This window comes from Serinus canaria, chromosome 28 (genome assembly GCF_022539315.1).
Source record: "Serinus canaria isolate serCan28SL12 chromosome 28, serCan2020, whole genome shotgun sequence".
In the NCBI taxonomy this organism is placed as follows: domain Eukaryota; kingdom Metazoa; phylum Chordata; class Aves; order Passeriformes; family Fringillidae; genus Serinus; species Serinus canaria.
The window spans coordinates 1,506,167-1,524,164 of NC_066341.1; the positions used below are offsets into that span (position 1 = coordinate 1,506,167).

At 65.0% G+C, this 17,998-nt stretch overlaps 2 protein-coding genes across 3 annotated transcripts in view; both read right to left on the reverse strand.

Moving 5' to 3' along the window:
- BORCS8 (BLOC-1 related complex subunit 8) overlaps positions 1-17,998 on the reverse strand; it is a 92,094-nt gene that overhangs the window by 61,616 nt on the left and 12,480 nt on the right. The window lies entirely within an intron of this gene.
- The window catches only part of MEF2B (myocyte enhancer factor 2B), a 12,414-nt gene continuing 2,371 nt past the window's right edge, over positions 7,956-17,998 (reverse strand). The window contains exons 2-9 of the mRNA XM_050986289.1: positions 13,083-13,162; positions 12,775-12,978; positions 12,568-12,699; positions 11,839-12,001; positions 9,585-9,730; positions 9,347-9,458; positions 9,161-9,248; positions 7,956-8,760 (exon numbers count right to left, since the gene is read on the reverse strand). Of these exons, the coding sequence (XP_050842246.1) occupies positions 8,436-8,760; positions 9,161-9,248; positions 9,347-9,458; positions 9,585-9,730; positions 11,839-12,001; positions 12,568-12,699; positions 12,775-12,978; positions 13,083-13,136 (1,224 nt within the window). The 5' untranslated portion in view covers positions 13,137-13,162 and the 3' untranslated portion in view covers positions 7,956-8,435. The remainder of the gene's footprint in view (positions 8,761-9,160; positions 9,249-9,346; positions 9,459-9,584; positions 9,731-11,838; positions 12,002-12,567; positions 12,700-12,774; positions 12,979-13,082; positions 13,163-17,998) is intronic.

Genomic DNA, 17,998 nt, shown 5'->3' on the forward strand with positions numbered 1-17,998 from the left:
CTCAACCCCGGTGCCGCTGCCCGCCATCCTCCCCACGCTCCGTACCACGCGTGGGCCGAGCCGCCGCCGTTACCTCCGAACCGGGGCTCCGGAATTCCGCCCTGGCCGCCGCCGGCCCCGGAGGGCTCGGCCCCGCTGCCGTCCGCCCCGCCCGGGCCCCCGGTGCCCGCCGCGCTCCGCCGTGCCGGTGGGTCCCTCTGCCCACGGCTCGGTCCCTTTTGCCCAAAGGGTAAAACCCCAGCAACGAGCGCCGGGAGAACGAACGGCACCGGCGGAGCTCCGCCGCCGCCTCAGCAGCCGCTCCGGCCCGGGCCCGGTACCGGGAGGGACCGCTCCCGGCAGCGGGGGGGTCTCCGGTGCCGCTCTCACCGCCCAGGGCCCCGCTGGCACCGCGCAGGGCCTGGGTGGGCCTCGGCGGCTCGGTTCGCCCCCGCCGCTCTCCGGTGCCCGCTGGGCACGGCTCGGCGGCCCCGAGAGGCGCGGGGGGAGCCTGGCACGGCCGCCACCGGGGGAGCTGCCGCCCCACGCGTGTTCGCACCGGGGGCTGCACAGAGCCCGCCCGGGCCCGTTCCTCCCGCCACTTACCAACTCGTCGCCCGCCTATACCCGGTTCCTCTGCCGCTGCGGGAGCTGGGCCGGCCCCGGCGCCTCCGGTGCCCCTTCTGCCCTCGCCCAGACCCCCGTGTGCACGAAATACCTTCACTACAGCAGCCATGTTGGGCTCCGGTGCGAGCACGGCGCTCGCCGCAGGAACCGGCGGCCGCCTCGGCGGGAGGCAGCGCGGCGGGGCTCGGCGCGGCGGCCCCGCTTCCCCCCACGGAGCACCGGAGCCCTGCCCGGCCGCCGGGCCCGGTCCCAGCTCACCGAGTGATGCCACCGGGGGCCGCTCCCGGCCGGCCCGGGAAGTTGCCACCGTTGCCGGTAACGCCACCAACTGCGGGTCCCGCACCTGCCAAGCATCCCTCCGGTGCTACCGGCCGCGTCCCGGGGCTGCCGCTGGGGAGGAGCTGGGGGAGAGCCGCCGTTACCTCCGCCTCGCCCGGTGTCCGGTGCCCGCGACGCCGCTCGGCCGTGCCCACCTGGGGAGGGAAAGAGAGAAGAGGCGTCAGGAGGAGCCGCCGCCATAGCTCCAACTTGGAGCAACTTTCCCGGCGAGGCCGGCGGCGGGGGAGGGGGGTGGGCGGCGCTGGAGCCCCTGCCCGGTCAGCCGGGGGTCGGTCCCGCCGGCGGGCAGGGCGTGGGGTGCCCCAGAGCCGGTGCCATCCTCCCGCGGGGTGGGGACAGCGCAGGGCCGCGCTGGGACACGGCCTCAGCTGCGGGGACAGCCAGGACACCCTCGATTTGGGGCAGCCCCGCACCTGGAGCCTGTCCGTCTGTCTGTCTGGCTGTCAGTCTGTACCAGCTCGCCCCTACCGTGGCCACCGGAGCCTCCCTGGGCACCGCAGCCTCGCACCGGGCACCCCCCGGGCACCGGAACCGGCCCGGTTCCCTCCCAAAGTGGATTTTCCCGCTGTTTATTTCCCTCCCCGCTTTTTCTCCCACCGAGATTTTTTTTTCCCCCTCTCCTCGTCTTTTTCTTTTCCTTTTCCCGCCCCGTTTTTTTCCCCCTTTTCTTTAATTTCCCCCCCCCCCCGCTCGTTTGACTCCAACGTCGCTGTGAATTATTTGCATTTAAAACCCAACGAGTCTTTTCCCTCCGCGTCTCTCCGCAGCTCCATTCCACCAGCACGGCAGAGCCGGGGGAGCCATCCCAAGGAAAAGGGATCCCCAAAACCCCGGGAAAATCCCCCCGAATTCCCTCCCAGCTGAAAATATCGATGCGGGGGAAAATTAAAGATTTCACAGATTTTTAATGATTTTCTTCCCGCGGCCGCTGTCACCCAAAGGTGTTGCGGCAACAAAGAGCGGGATGGCGTTGGACGCTCGTATTTTTGGCCTAAATATTTGCCAAAATATTCCCCCGAAGCCCCGAACGATTTGCAAAAGATTGATGCGCCTCGACACCGTCACCTCCTGCCCTGCCAAGCGCTTCCCAGGAAAATCCGATTTTTTCCCATTTCTCCCCCCCGCCACACGCGCGGCACAGGCGAAACTGCGAGCCAGGGAAGGCACTGGGAATCGAACACACCGTTCCCAGTCCAAACTGGGAGCCCAACTGGTTTTCCCCCGTCCCCGTGCGCGGCGGAGATTCCCCAGCTCGGGGAACCACGGCGCGGAATTCCCCGCAGAGCCGGGCACAGCAGAACCCCCAGATTATTTTTTTTTTTTCATGGTAAAAAATAACAATAAACCAAGAAAATTAATTATTTTTGCTTCCTTTAGCCAGAAACGCCGAATTCAACCCCGGCCTTTTGCATGGGAATTTTTTTTTCCCCTTGTATTCTATTTGTTGTTGTTGTTGTTTTTACAACCTCGCACCAACGCAGGGATGGAAGGGAATGCCCACACAACACCCCAACCCCACACAGCACCCCCCACTCCCTTTCCTCCCTGCTCTCTCTCTTTTCTTTTCTTTAAAAAAAAAAACAAAAAAACAAATCCTTCCCCCGCCAAAATTATAATTAAAAAAAAAAAAAATCAAAATAGCTGCACACACCGAAACTCCGCTCCGGCAGCCCCTTACCTCGGGCACCGGGCAGGGCAGGGCAGTCGCTCCGACCGGCCCCGGGGCTCTAAACCCCGGGGGTGGCTTTTGTGAGTTTGCCGGAGTTTCCCCGGGCTGTCCCCTTTTGTGTCCCATTGCCATCTAGAGGCCCCGATTAATTAATTTCACACCGAAGCTCGGGAGAAAATTTTCCCACAAAACAAGTGAGCGAGGAGATGTGAAACTCCAAAAAAAGAAAAGGAGTCAACATCAAGTTCAACAGCATGCGGGGAAAGGCCTATTTCCATCACAATCGCGTCTGAGCGGGGGCCGGGCGGGGGGCGGCGGGCGGCGGCCCCCGCGCCCCCTCCGCGCGTTCCCAGGCTCGGAACAATCGCGCTCTGTTTGCCTCGCACATGCCGGCGTTTGGGCACGGAGGCTGCCTTGGGATAACAGGAATAATGAGGGGAGGGGGGTTCGGGGAGAGCGGCGGGGCTGGGAAAGGGCGGCGGAGCGGGGGGAGCGCGCCCGGGAGCACCTGGGCCGTGCCCGGTACCGACCTGTTGAGCCGCGGCCGGCGGCACCCGCCGGAGTTGGCGGGAAGAGCCGAGCTGGGTGACAGCGACAAGGAAAGCTCCGTGGGGACCCCCGAGCAGCCAGGGGATCGTGGTCACCCCCTCCCCACTCCGCGAGTGGCGTGGGGACACTTTTCGCTAAGTTTGGCGACCCCTCCCTTGTGTCCCCCGCCGAGCTCGGCCACGCGTTTTCCCACAGTCCCGGGGGAACGGGGGGTGCGTGTCCCGGGGGAGCGGGGGGTGCGGGCCCCGGGGGAGCGGGGGGCCGGGGCCCGGGGTGGCCGAGGCGGTGGTGGACGTGTCCTGCAACCCAAGCAGCTCGGCTCCGCCGGGCATTGTCCCCACGGAGCCCGTGGCCATTGTTCCCGGCGCTGCGGGAGCCGGAGGGAGGGCAGCTTTCCACGCCTCGTCCCCGTCCCCGTTCCCCCCCTCCCTCCCCGCGCCATCTCACCCCCACCCCGACACTCACACCGGGGCTGCCGGGACCCTAATCCGGGATGGGGCGGGGGGGAGAGGGCAAAGAACACCCCACCCACCCCCAGGAAAAAACAACAAAAAAAAAATTTTAAAATATCAGGCGAGGGAAGGGGAGGCGCGGGGTCCCCCCTGGCAGACTTCCTCCAAGTTGGGAGAAGCGGGAGGGGGAGCGGGGCGGCCGCCGGTGCCCGCCCAGCCCTGCCCCGCCGGCACCGGGCAGCACCGGCAGCACCGGCGGCGGCCCCGGCGCGGGGAGTTCAGTGCGGGGCAAAGGAAAAGGGCGGGGGGGGAAAAAACGGCGGCGGAGAAAAGAGGGAGTGGGGAGGGGATTATTTACCTCCCTCCGCACCTCTGCGTCCATTACTGACTTAGCGGCAGCGGGAGCCGGGAGCCGCCGGGACACCGGGGCTGGGGGGAACCGGGACGCGGAGCCCGGGGCCATCCAGGCGGGGCTGCGGCTCCCGGAGAGCACCGGCCGGGCTGCGGGAAGCGGAGCTCCCCGCGATCACGTTGCCGTTTACGTGGGGTTAAACAGGGAACGTCTGCCCGCCGCTCGAACCCCCCGAGCGCACCGGGCAGCCCCGGGCCCGCCGTTAACGGGGTGAGGCGGCAGTGACCGGGCGGCGGGGGGGCGGATTCCGCCCAAACATCCATTTTGTCCCTTTTGGAAATGGAGATGGGAGAGAGGAGGGGGGAAAAAAAAATGCGTCTTTTTTTTTTTTTTTTTTTTTTTTTTTTCCCTTGCTTTCTCCATATTTTACTACGTAAGGAATGACGCGCTCGCGTCGGCAGCGGGATAGGTTAGCCCGGAGCTTGGAGAGGGAGGAGGGGGGAAACCAGGCTGGGGGGGAGCGCGGGGGCGGGGGGGAGGCTCTGGCAGCAGCAGAACCTAAAAATAACGAGGATTTTATTATTAAAAAAAATATATAATAATAATAATAGCAGTAATCCCGCTGACCCCGCCGATGCGGCCCTGAACGGGCACCGGGGTGGCACCGGCAGCTCCGGGGACCCCACCGCGCCTTCCCGGGGACCCTCGGGGTTTGGGGTACCCCATGGGGTGCGCGGGGAGGGTTGGGGGGGTCCCCCTGCCCCTTCAGCTCCTCCCGTGACTGCGGAAGGCGCTCCCCTTTCCCGGGCCGCTGCGGGATTATTGCGTGGAAATGAAGCAGAAATTGGCTATTTTTTATTTCATTCCACCCCAAATCCCTCGCTGCTCCGCGGGTTAACACCTCCAAACCCCCGGGAAGCGGCAGGGAATGGATTTCCCCCTCCTCCCGCTCCTCCCGGCGCACCGGAATTTTGGGAGCGCTAAATAAAAAAAACAACCCGGGGGTTCCGCGCAGCTCCCGGGGGGATTTGCACCCCAAATTCCACCCCGGGGAGGGGGGGGACACCCAGGGACACCCAACCCCTGCAGATCCAGAGCCCCCGAGCGCGGCCGGGGAGGACCGGGCCTGGTTTTAGCCCCGGGAGCCACCGGGATGCGCGGCCGCCGCCGCCGAACCGGGACCGCGCCGCCGCCGGTACCGCCCCGGTGTCCCCCCAAGTCCTGCCCGCCCCGGGGACGAGCAGCCCCCGGCCCGGTGCTGTGGGGAGGCCTCGGGCTCGGCGTTCTCCCCTAATGAGCTCCGCTTATGCATTTCCTAATTAACGAATATTTCTCGCCGCCGAGCTGGGGGGTTCCGGGACGCGCGTCCCCGGCCGTCCACCACCCGTCCCGTCCAACCGGGGCTTCCCGGTGGCTCGGCCGCTCCCTGCCGGCCCCGGGAGAAGCAGAAGGCCTGGTCTGGGCGTCGGACACCCCAAATCTTGCGGCCGGCCTCGGAATTCCCGTGCCCGGTGCTGCCGTGCCATCCCCGGTTTGCCCCGGGGCTTCCCCCGGTAAAAAGCGCCCGGGGTGGGCCCGGCTCCTCCAGCCGCCCGGTACCGGCGGGCCCGCTGCCCCCCACCCACGACGGGGTGGATTTAGGGGAGTGGGTGGCGTATTTTGGTTCCTTGATGGAGTTTTGATCAAAAATTCATTAAGAGGCGCTCGGCGCAGCACCATGAATATTTCAGGGCTTTTGCAAAACAACAAAGTGGGTGTTTGGGGGAGGATGCACCGGGCGAGAGGCAGCCCCCGGTGCTCGGCTCGGCCCCGGTTGGAGGCGGCGGGGACGCCAGGAGGGACCGGTCGCCTCCGTTCCATCGGGGCCGCAGCCCCGGGGCTCGGTGCTGCCCCGTTAGAAGGCGCGGAACGGCCCCGGTTAGGAGGAGATCGGTCCCGGTTGGAGAGGGCGACCCTGCAGGGACACCGAGCTCCGGAGCCACCGTGACAATCCGGAGTGTCCCCGGCCCTGACCGCGGTCACGCGTGGCCCCGGGACGGGCAGAGCTGAGGGATGGGTGGGGGGGACAGCGGGGGGACCCCGTGGCCACCCGGGATGTCCCCTCGGAACGGGGACATCACCCCCCGAGGGATCCGCGGGCAGGGGCTGCTGCGGGCAGGAATAACCCCAAACCCACCCACCCCAGGCAGGGACAGAAAGGTCCCAGACCCCCAAATTGGGGTGGGGGTCCCCCCCAGCACCTCCCGCCCGCAGCGCACCGGGAGGCGCCGGCTCCGAGCGGAGACAAAGCCCCGGCGGCTCCTCCGGAGCCCAGCGCCCCCCGGAACAGCGCGGCCCGCCCGGGTGGGCCTGCGGCTAACTGGGATTTACTGGGCCACCTCCCTGGCCAGCTGGGAAGGGCCCACGAAGCGCCAGAGGTGACAACGCTGGGCCAGGACTGGCGACACCGCAGCTCTGTCGCTTCCCAGTGTCACCCCAAGGAAGCTGCGGGTGCCTGGGTGCCACCTTCGGGGCAGTGTCATGGGGCATGCCACCCTCTCCGCAAAGCTGGGTGACAGAGGGACAGAAAAGCCGCTCGGAGGGGACCCAAGCGGGGCTGGGGACACCCCAGGGCACCTCCCGAGCCCAGTTTGGGACGTGTCGCAATGGGCGTTACTGGACCTGCAGGCAGGGCTGGCATGTGCAGCTCCGGCAGCTCCCGGCGCTCCCGCCGCTGCCCTCCGGGTCCCGCTGGCCGTTCCGGTGTCCCGGGGCTGGGATGCGACGTGTCACCCCCCCCACCACAGCCACCACCCCCGCCACCCCAGCCCCCGGCCCCTCCCCGGGGCTCACCTCGCCCTGACATTTCCTGGCTCTCCTTCCATGCCAGCGGGTTGCCATAGCAAATCTAAATCTTACAAACAAAACCAGGGGGAGAGAGGGGAAAAAAAAAAAAAAAAAAGAAAAAAAAAAAAAAAGAAAAAAAGCCTGATTAGCATATATTCAAATGAGCCGTGCCATAATGCAAACCATAAATCACGCAGTCATTGCTATTCAATCAGCGTCTCCTACCCCAGCCCCCACTCCCGCACCCGCTGTGTCGCCTCCTCAGCGCCACAAACCCCGGCCCGCTCCCAAAGGTGGCCCTGGAGGGGACCTGCCACCCTCTGGGGGGGTGGCGCAGGGCCCAGCGCGGCTCCGGGGCTCGGCGCAGCCCCCTAATCACGCCTGGTATTTATGGCGCTCGTTTAAACCGGGCTAACTCTTCCCGGGATTAATCTCCCGCCCAGGTTTTAATCTCGGGGCTATAATCCCCCCCCACACCACAGCCGAGGGAAGGGGCCCAGCTCGGCGCTGGGGGGGTTTGGGGGACCCCCAGCCCTGTCTGATTCCGACCTGGGGGTGCTCAAGCGGGGCTGGGGGGGACCCGAACCCCCCCAGAGTGTCCCCGAGGGGTGATGGCACTGCAGGACGCTGCTGTCTCTCCTTGTCACCCCCTCCCCAGCAGCGTGGCCGTGCCCAGCACGCCACGACCCCCAGGGGATGCTCCCCCACCCCAAAAATCCCAAAATTGGGGGCAGAACCCCCAAACCCAGCCCAGCCTTGAGCTAAAACAGGCTCAGCTCAGCTGGGCCGGGCCTTAACCCCCGCCTTGCCCCCCAAATCCCGATTTTAAGGGGTTTTTCCTTCTCCCACCTGCTCTGAGACCCCCGAGAGGTTTTTTGGGGGTCACCGAGGGGTGGGGACAGCACGGCTGAGCCCCCAACGACCCCACCAGACCAGGGGTGACCCGGCTGTCCCCCACCCCGCTGGTCAGTGACCCCTGAGAGGTGGCTCTGAGCCTGGGGGACACGGTGTGGGGGGACAACAGCGAGGCTGAGACCGAGGGGGTGCGGACGAGTGTCACCTCTGCCGTGGGGACACCAACGCCGTGCCACCCCAAACTGGGCTGCCCTGAGCCCAAAAACCTCACAGCAGACACCCCGAGCCCCCCAGCTCTTTATTGGTGCGAAGATAATAAATAGAAAAGAGCCCCTGCCCGGGGGCACAGCACTGTCCCCTGGCCCGTGTCCTCTGTCCCCTCCCCTGTCCCCTGTCCCCCTGGCCGCGGAATCGGGCCGGGGCTGCAGGGTTGGAGCCGCTGCCGCTGCTCTCAGTCCTGCTGCCACCGCGTGGCACTTCCCGGCCACTCCCGCTCGCTGGGGACACGCTGGGGACTCGCTGGGGACAGGTTGGGGACACGCTGCTGGCGCGGGGACAGGGCCCAACGCCACCGGACAGGACACGGCCACAGCGCCGAAAGAAGGGGACTCGGTGGCATTCGGGGTCACACGGACCCGCAGCCCCAGGGTGGGGACAGTGACCCCGCAGGGAGCCCGGTGGCACCGGTGGCACCGGGGGCACTTCCCGAGGGGCTGAGCTGAGGGGAGAAGCGGGGGGCTGCTCCCCCGAGCAGGGGTCTCCCCCTCCCCGCACCCCGCCGGCCTCGCTATCTCTGCCAAACGTCCACGGGCTGTCCCCTCCTCGTGGGGACAGCGGGGACAGCGACCCTCGGCTCGTCCGGCAGCGGCCGCGGTGGCCCCGGCGCGTACGAGGGGAAGCTCTTGGCGAAGTCATCGCGGGGCTGGAGGTCGCCGGGGGCTCGGGGGGCTTCGCTGAGGGTCGCCAGGCTGGCCAGGGGGGGCTGGGGGGTGCCCGGGGGACAGGCCAGCCCCGGCGACACCCGCTCCGACTTGATGCTGATGGGCTGGTGCTGCGGGGACGCGCCGGGGACAGCGGCTGGCTCCTCGGTGGGGACGATCCGGCTGCTGGCCCTGCGGCGACAGGGGACGGGGGGTAAGGGGCTGCCCCCGTGTCACCTGCTGGGTGTCCCCTTTTCAGCCCCTAAAGGGGTTGAGACCCCCCCGAGTTGCCGTCCTGGGCTGGTGCTGGCCCAGTTGGGCCCACACAGCTGCTGGGGACATGGGGACAAGATCCAAGGGCTGGAAATAAGCTGGGGGTGCTTGGGGGTGACCCCCTGGTGGGTGGGGGGCTGTCCCTCGGTGCCAGCAGCGCCCATGGCTGGGAGGTGACAGCCGTGGGTGCAGCAGAATGGGGTCACACTCGCCTTGTCCCCCCTGTCCCCTGCCTTACCACAGTACATGCCTGACTTCTTCCCCTCTGTCCCCACCGCAGGGCCACCCTTGTCCCCACCCTGTCCCCACCCTTCCTCACCCCAGCGCTGCCACGTCCCGGGGGTGCTGCCACGCCGGGGGGGGCTGCAGGAATCCGGGGGGCGGCGCGACCTCGCCAGCCCCAAAATCTGCGGGGAGGGAGCACACAGTGAGCGGGGCAGGGAGGGACGGAGGGTGACAAAAGGAGGGGACAAGGCTGTCCCGAGGCTGAGGCACCGCCACTCACCCGCCTGGGCCGGGCTGAGGAAGGGGAAGCCGGCGAGGCCGTGGCTCGGGAGGCCGGAGCTGCCCGGGCTGAGCACGGGGCTCAGGCTCTGCAGGCCGGGGTACAGCGGCCGCTGCGGGAAACGGGGGGACCCCGATGGGTTCTGAGCCCCAAACCCCCCGGGGGACCCCTCCCCACGGAGGGAGGAGCGGGATTTGGGGAGGGGACAGCCGTGTGGCCTTGGGGACAGCGGACTCACCGCCGCGGTGCCACCGCTCCGGCCGCTGGCCAGGCTGCCCTGGCACTCGCCACGCCGGCCCTCGGCCCCCAGGAACAGCGGCGGTGGCGTCTTGGTGGCCAGGGCGCGGCTCAGGCTGGCGGCGGGGAACAGGGGGTAGCTGAGCCCTGGGGGACAGAGGGACAGCAGGACACACGGATGATCCTCGTGGAGGTGGCAGCGGTGGCCGCGGTGGCCCCGGGTGTGCCTGCATGGTGCCACGCACCGGCAAAGCCACTTCCCCCGCGGGCCACGTGGGCTGTGACAGGAGGTGACATGCCAAGGCAGCGGCTGGATGTGGCTCTGGGGCCACCAACAGGGGACAGGGGCTGCAAACTCTCTGCCACGGGACCCCCCACACATTCCTGTGGCCACCACGCTGTCCCCACCAGAGAACTTGGGATGGGCCTGTCCCCATCCCAGGATTTGGGATTGGCCTGTCCCCAACCCAGGATTTGGGATCCTGCCTGTCCCCACCCCAGGATTTGGGATCCTGCCTATCCCCACCCCAGGATTTGGGATTCGCCTGTCCCCACCCCAAGATTTGGGATCCTGCCTATCCCCACCCCAGGATTTGGGATCCTGCCTGTCCCCAACCCAGGATTTGGGATCCTGCCTGTCCCCGACCCAACATTTGGGATCCTGCCTGTCCCCATCCCAGGATTTGGGATTGGCCTGTCCCCACCCCAGGATTGGGGATCCTGCCTGTCCCCACCCCAAGATTTGGGATCCTGCCTGTCCCCCCCCAGCATTTGGGATCCTGCCTGTCCCCACCCCAGGATTGGGGATCCTGCCTGTCCCCACCCAGGATTTGGGATCCTGCCTGTCCCCACCCCGTGCTGTCTCCCACCCCCCTGGGGATGTTCCACTGCTCAATCCCCGGGGTTTGTGGCCTTTCCAGCCCCTTTTTTGTCACCTCCAGGAGCTAAGCCCCCCATGCCGCTCGGGAGGGAGCGGCGGGCACAGCTGGGGGCACAGCTGGGGGCACAGCTGGGGGCACAGCTGGGGGCACAGCTGGGGGCACAGCTGCGGGCCGGGTACCGGCAGGGCACAGGAAGCAGCTGGAGCGACACCGGGCCGGTGTTTCCACAGCTGCGGCCCCGCTCCTGCCCACGCAGCCCCGGCCCCGGTCCGGGAAGGCCCCGGGACCGGAGCTTTGCATGCGGGGCCGGGCGGGGAAAATCCCCGCGGGGCTCGGGGGGGGGGCACGGCCGGGACAGGGGGTGGGAATGGGGTGTCCAGAGTGGGGTGTCCATGGCAGGGATGGGGTGGGGATGGAGGGAATGGGGTACCCATGGCAGGGATGGGGTGCCCATGGAGGGAATGGGGTATCCAGGGTGGGGTGACCGTGGTGATGGTGGGTGGGAGGGAATGGGGGGGTCTCTGGTGAGGATGGGGTGGGGATGGAGGGAATGGGGGGGTCTGTGGTGGGGATGGGGTGGGGATGGAGGGAATGGGGGGTCTGTGGTGGGGATGGGGTAGGGATGGAGGGAATGGGGGGGTCTGTGGTGGGGATGGGGTGGGGATGGGGGGAATGGGGGGTCTGTGGTGGGGATGGGGTACCCATGGCGGGAATGGGATACCCATGGCAGGGATGGGGTGCCCAGGGGGTGATGGGGTGCCCAGGATGGTAATGGGGTGCCCAGGGGGGTGACGGGGTGCCCATGGTGGGAATGGGGTACCCATGGCAGGGATGGGGTGCCCATGGTGGGAATGGGGTGCCCAGGGTGGGGTGACCGTGGTGAGGATGAAGGGAATGGGATACCCATGGTTGTAATGGGGTACCCATGGCAGGGATGGGGTGCCCAGGGCGGTAATGGGGTGTCTGTGGAAGGGAGGGTGTGCTCACAGTGAGTAATGGGGTGCCCATGGCAGGGATGGGGTGCCCGGGGGGTGACAGGGTGCCCACGGGGGTGACAGGGTGCCCAGAGGACTAATGGGGTGCCCAGGGTGATGATGGGGTCCCAATGGCAGGGATGGGGTGCCCAGGGTGGTGATGGGGAGTCCAGGATGGTGATGGGGTGCCCAGGGGTTGACAGGGTGCCCAGGGGGGTGACAGGGTGCCCAGGGGTTGACAGGGTGTCCAGGGGGGTGACAGGGTGCCCATAGTGGGCACTGGACTCCCTTAGCCAGGACAGAGGCCCACGGTGGTGACGGGGTGCCCGGGGTGGGGACAGGACACCCATGGCAGGGTCCCCTCCCCTGTGCCCACCCCCGGCAGTGTCCCCGAGCCTACCTGGGGGCAGTGGCCCTGCGGACCGCCCCGGTGGCTTTGGAGCGGCGGCTCTGAGGGCGGGAGAGCGGCCCTGGCCCTGCGGGGAGCCGCTGCCGCTGCCCAGGGAGCCCTCGGGGGCCGGGGGGGAGCTGCCGTAGGCGGCCTCGGGCAGCGGCACCGGGCTCTGCAGGGACACTTGGGGTCAGGGACAGCCACCCTCGGGACCCCTAGGGACATTCGGGGTCAGGGACAGCCACCCTCGGGACCCCTGAGGACATTCAGGGACACACAGGGGTCAGGGACAGGGACCATTGGGATCCCTGGGGACACTCGGGGACCTTTAGGGGTCAAGGACAGCCACCTTTGAGACTCTTGGGGACCCTCGGGATTCTGCAGGACAAACCAGAACCCAAGGACAGGAAGGGGACAGGACCCTTGGGGACCCCTGGAGACACTTGGGGACCCTCAGGACCTTTCAGGACAAACCAGAACCCAGGGAAAAGGAGGAGACAGGACCCTTGGGGACCCTTGGAGACCCCTGGGGACCCTCAGGACCTTTCAGGACAAACCAGAACCCAGGGACAGGCAGGGGACAGGACCCTTGGGGACCCTCAGGACTCTGCAGGACAAACCAGAACCCAGGGACAGGGAGGGGACAGGACCCTTGGGGACCCTCAGGACCTTTCAGGACAAACCAGAACCCAGGGACAGGAAGGGGACAGAACCCTCCACGTGCCACCAGCGACTCACATAAAACCTGGGCCTGGCCAGCGACATATCCACGCCCTCCCCGAGCCTCCTGCCCTTGTCCCCGGGCACCTCGGACCCCTCCTCCAGCTCCAGCTCGTGGCTCTCCAGCCCCAACCCTTTGCGCTTCAGCGTCTGCGACAGGGGAGGCGACAATGAGCGGGTCCCTGCGGCCACCGCGGGGTCCCGGGGGCCGTCCCCGGGCGCTACCTCGAGGATGTCGGAGTTGGTGCGGCTCTCGTGGGGCTCGCTGTACTCGGTGTACTTGAGCAGCACCTTGTCCATGTCGGTGCTGGCGTACTGGAACAGGCGGTTGGTGCTGTTGAAGATGATCAGGGCGATCTCGCAGTCGCACAGCACGCTCAGCTCGTACGCCTTCTTCATCAGCCCGAATTTCCGCTTGGTGAAGGTCACCTGAAGGGGGGTTCGGGTGTGAAACCCCCCCCAAAAAAATGCGTCCGGTTGTCCCAAAATTCCTCCCCCACGGGTTTTGCCTCCCATCCTCCTTGGTTCTCTACCTGACGGTTCCGCTGGTCCAAAATTCGGCTGATCTGGATTTTTTTCCGGCCCATTTTCGCCTCCTCCGCTGGGTTTGGGGCTGGAAGAGAGCGAGAAATGCCTGAGCCCCAAAGCCCTCGGGGCTGTCCCCAGCCAGAGCCCGCCCCAGAGCCGCCAAAAATAAGTTTGGCTGCAAAAAAAAAATCGATTTTCGGAGGAAGTTCGGTCATTTCTTCTTCCGTGAAGATGGTGGCCATGCGGAAAATGGGGGAAAATTGGGAAATTCTGCTGGGTTAGAGGGGAAAAAAATCCCCTTGGCCTCACCCAGCCACCCCAATCTACCCCTCCCTCCCCGATCACCTTGGGGTGCGGGCCGTGATCCCAAATCCCGGGATGCCAAATTCCCAAACCCAGCGGGGCTTTGGGAGCAGAATTCTGACCCCAAACCCCGGGGGCTGCTCCGAGGCTGCTCCCGAAGCTGCTCCCGGCGGCTCCGTGGGATGGGGAGGGCGTTTAAAAAAGGGCCGGGCTGGCGGCGGGGAGGGTCCCTCCGACAAAAGCTTTGGTTTGAGGTTTAAATTTGGGGATTTTTTTTTTTTTAATTTGTTTTTTTCAAGCTCCACCAGACTAAATTTGACCTCCGCCACTCGCAGGCCAGGAAGTGGCTGCACGAGGAGACGGCAAAGCGAAACCACCCACCCATCCCTGCGGCAGCATGAGCCAGCCCCGGGCAGGGACACGGGGCTGGTGACCCCCAGTGCCACCCTGGCTGTGGGGTGCCAGCACCCCCACAGCGCTGGGACACCCCCCTGCCAGCCCCGGGCAGGGACACGGGGCTGGTGACCCCCAGTGCCACCCTGGCTTTGGGGTGCCAGCACCCCCACAGCGCTGGGACACCCCCCTGCCAGCCCCGGGCAGGGACACGGGGCTGGTGACCCCCAGTGCCACCCTGGCTGTGAGGTGCCAGCACCCCCCGGGCCTGTCACAGTGCTGGGACACTGCCATGATGTCACATCCCCCTGTTCCTGTCCCTCTGTCACCCCCACAGCGCTGGGACATCCCCTGATGTCACCTCCCCCCAATTCCTGTCCCCCTGTCACCCCCACAGCGCTGGGACACTGCCCTGATGTCACATCCCCCTGTTCCTGTCCCTCTGTCACCCCCACAGCGCTGGGACACCCCCTGATGTCACCTCCCCCCAATTCCTGTCCCCCTGTCACCCCCACAGCGCTGGGACACTGCCCTGATGTCACCTCCCCCCAATTCCTGTCCCTCTGTCACCCCCACAGCGCTGGGACACTGCCCTGATGTCACCTCCCCCCATATCCTGTCCCCCTGTCACCCCCACAGCCAAAGCCACCCCAAAACCCCCCAAATGCCACCACGGGTGGCACCGAGCTGTCCCCACCGGGTCCCTGGTGCCCACCCCGGCCTGGCTCTGTCCCTGCTGTCCCCAAACCTCCGCGGGGGTGGCAGCTCCGTGTTGGGGACAACTTTGGGCCCCCCCAGCTGGGCCAGCAGCCCCCCCCCAGTGCCAGGCTGGGTGCCAGGGGTGCAGTTGGGGACCCTCTGTGCCCCCGGCGTGTCCCCTTCCCCCTCCGGAGCGCGTTGCCATCTCTCCATGGTGCTCCGTTGCTATTTTTAGCCCATCAAAACTAATTTTAATTTCTGGAAGGAAATTGCGCTGCCGTTCCCACGGCCCCGCTGCCACCCCGTGTCCCCGGGCCCACGCACGACCCCCCCCCCCCCCGTGTGCCCCCTCCCCCGAGGTGCAGGGGGTGCCCAGAGCCCCCCGGCCCCGCCGGAAAGGGCTGGGAATGAATTCCCGGGTGGGAAAGGAGAGGAGAGGTTTCGCTGTTCCCATCCATCCCGGGGGGCTCACCCAGCTCTGACACCTGCGGGGACACCCTGGGGACAGTGCTGGGGACATCCTGGGGTCATTTGGGGGTGGCACTTTGGGGATGGATACTGGGGTTGGCAGGTTTGGGGCAGGGGGGCCTGGCCTGGCTGTGACACCCCCGGGTCCCTGCAGAGCCTCAGCCTGGGAGAGGGATGGAGGGATGGACACAGGGATGGACACAGGGATGGATGGATGGACACAGGGATGGAGGGATGGACACAGGGATGGACACAGGGATGGATGGATGGACACAGGGATGGACACAGGGATGGACACAGGGATGGATGGATGGACAGAGGGATGGACACAGGGATGGACACAGGGATGGATGGATGGACACAGGGATGGACGGATGGATGGACACAGGGATGGATGGATGGACACAGGGATGGATGGATGGACACAGGGATGGATGGATGGATGGACACAGGGATGGACACAGGGATGGAGGGATGGATGGATGGATGGATGGATGGATGGATGGATGATGGATGGATGGATGGATGGATGGGTGATGGATGGATGGATGGATGGACGGACAGATGGACGGACGGACGGATGGATGGATGGACGGATGGATGGATGTTGGATGGATGGGTGATGGATGGATGGATGGATGATGGATGAATGGATGGATGGATGGATGGATGGACGGATGGATGGATGGATGGATGTTGGATGGATGGATGGATGGATGATGGATGAATGATGGATGGATGGATGGATGGATGGATGGATGGATGGATGGATGGATGGATGGATGGATGGATGATGGATGGATGATGGATGGATGGATGGATGGATGGATGATGGATGGATGATGGATGGATGGATTGATGGATGGATGATGGATGGATGGATGGATGGATGGATGGATGGATGGATGGATGGATGGATGGATGGATGGATGGATGGATGGACGGATGGATGGATGGATGATGGATGGATGGATGGATGCCTCTCCTGGCATTGTCCCCACCTCGGGATGTCCCCTGAGCACCAGGGTGGATGGGGATTGAAATGGGAATTTAAAATGGGAATTTAAAATGGGAATTTAAAATGGGAATTTAAAATGGGGTTTGAAATGGGGATTGGAATTGGAATTTAAAACGGGGGGGTCAAAAGGGGGTTTGAAATCAGGATTTTTAATGGGGATTTAAAATGGGGATTTGAAATGGGAATTTAAAATGGGGGCTTGAAATGGGGGGTGTCGAAATCAGGATTTTTAATGGGGATTTAAAATGGGAATTTGAAATGGGGTTTGACATGGGAATTTAAAATGGGGGTCGAAATGGGGCTTGAAATCCGGATTTTTAATAAGAATTTAAGATGGGGTTTGAAATGGGGATTTTAGGAGCCCCAGACCCGTGTCTGGCCCCGAGGGACAGGCCCAGCCCTGGCCCCGTGGTTTGGATCCCCTGGGAAGGGCTGAGCTGCTGTCAGCAGCATCCCGAGCCCAGCACGGGGAAAAGTCAAAGTTGAGCCTGGAGTTTGTGCTGGGCCCTCCTGCTTTTTATAGGGTGTTCAAAGAAGTGACCAGTACAAACCAGTACAAACCAGTACAAACCAGTACAAACCAGTACGGGGTTGGGAGGGGACTGGGAAAGAGGGGAAAGGTGGGGATGTGGCTCTGAGGGGGTTTTTGGGACCACCAGCACCTCCCCAGACACGCAGCAGCCCTAAAACCCCTCAGGTTTGGGGGTTCTGGGGGACGTGGCCACCATCCAGCCCTGCTGTCACTGTCACTGTCACTGTCACTGTCACCCTGGGGGTGACACAGAGCGAAAGCCACGGCCCGGTGCCCACGGGTGGGGGATTTTCAGTTCCAAAATGAGCGTGAGGAAGGATTGAAACGGCCCCAAAAACCCAGCAGCTCGTCCTGGGGAGGAGGGATGGACACAAGGACATCCCCCCCCCCCCCCCCCCCGAGGGTCCCCCCCAGGGAAGGAACTCACAATTCCCACGGGATTAATTTGGGGAGGGGTCCCCAGGTGGGGCTGCTTTGATCCTGAGGATCCTGAGGGGATTTTTGGGCAAGAGGAGGGAAATTCAAAGGGGTTGAAATTGTCCTGATTTCCACCCAAATCCTTCTGGCTGCCCCCCCAGCAGCCCCCTCACTGCTGGCTCCCAGCAGGATCCCTCTGCCCTTGCACACAAATCTCCCAAAGTTTCCCAAATCTGCTTTTTTTGGGATTCCTGGGTGCCCTGGGCAGGTTTGGGATCCCAAACCAGACCTGAGGCCTGGTTTAGGCTGGTTTAGTGCCTGGTTTAGGCTGGTTTAGTGCCTGGTTTAGGCTGGTTTAGTACCTGGTTTAGGCTGGTTTAGTGCTGGCATGGCCCAGCAGGATCCCTCTACCCTTGCACAGAAATCTCCCAAAGTTTCCCAAATCTGCTTTTTTTGGAATTCCTGGGTGCTCTGGGCAGGTTTGGGATCCCAAACCAGAGCTGAGGCTGCACCCACCTCCCTCCTTCCCCCAGAGCTCCCGGACGTCACCGTGACGTGCCCAGCTGGCAGCCGGGGCCGTGGCACAGGGCCAGGGCCGGGATGTCCTGGTGGCCACCCCCGCTCCTTTCCCAGCCCTGTCCCCAGGGGTGGCCGGGGGGTCCCCTGGGGGACACAGCCCTCGGTCCCATCCCGAGCTTCCATGGGAATTCATTCCCTGGGAAACTCCAGACTGGCAGCGCTGGGAATGTTTCTGGCATTAAAGGAGTAAAAAATCCCTGAGAATGGGGACAGGGACAGGAGGGACAGGGACAGGAGGGACAGGGACAGGAGGGACAGGAGGGACAGGGACACGCTGGCAGCGGGCTGGGCTGGGCAGGAGGATCTGGCAGAGGATCCACCTCGCTCTCCACGGGTGCCAGGGGGACCCAGGTGCACTGGGACACCACCCAGGAGATGGCACATGGAAGTGCCACCACCCTGGAGGTGCCACCACCCTGGAGGTGCCATCACCCTGGAGGTGCCTCGTGGAGGTGCCACCACTCTGGAGGTGGCACATGGACGTGCCACCACCCTCGAGATGGCACATGGAG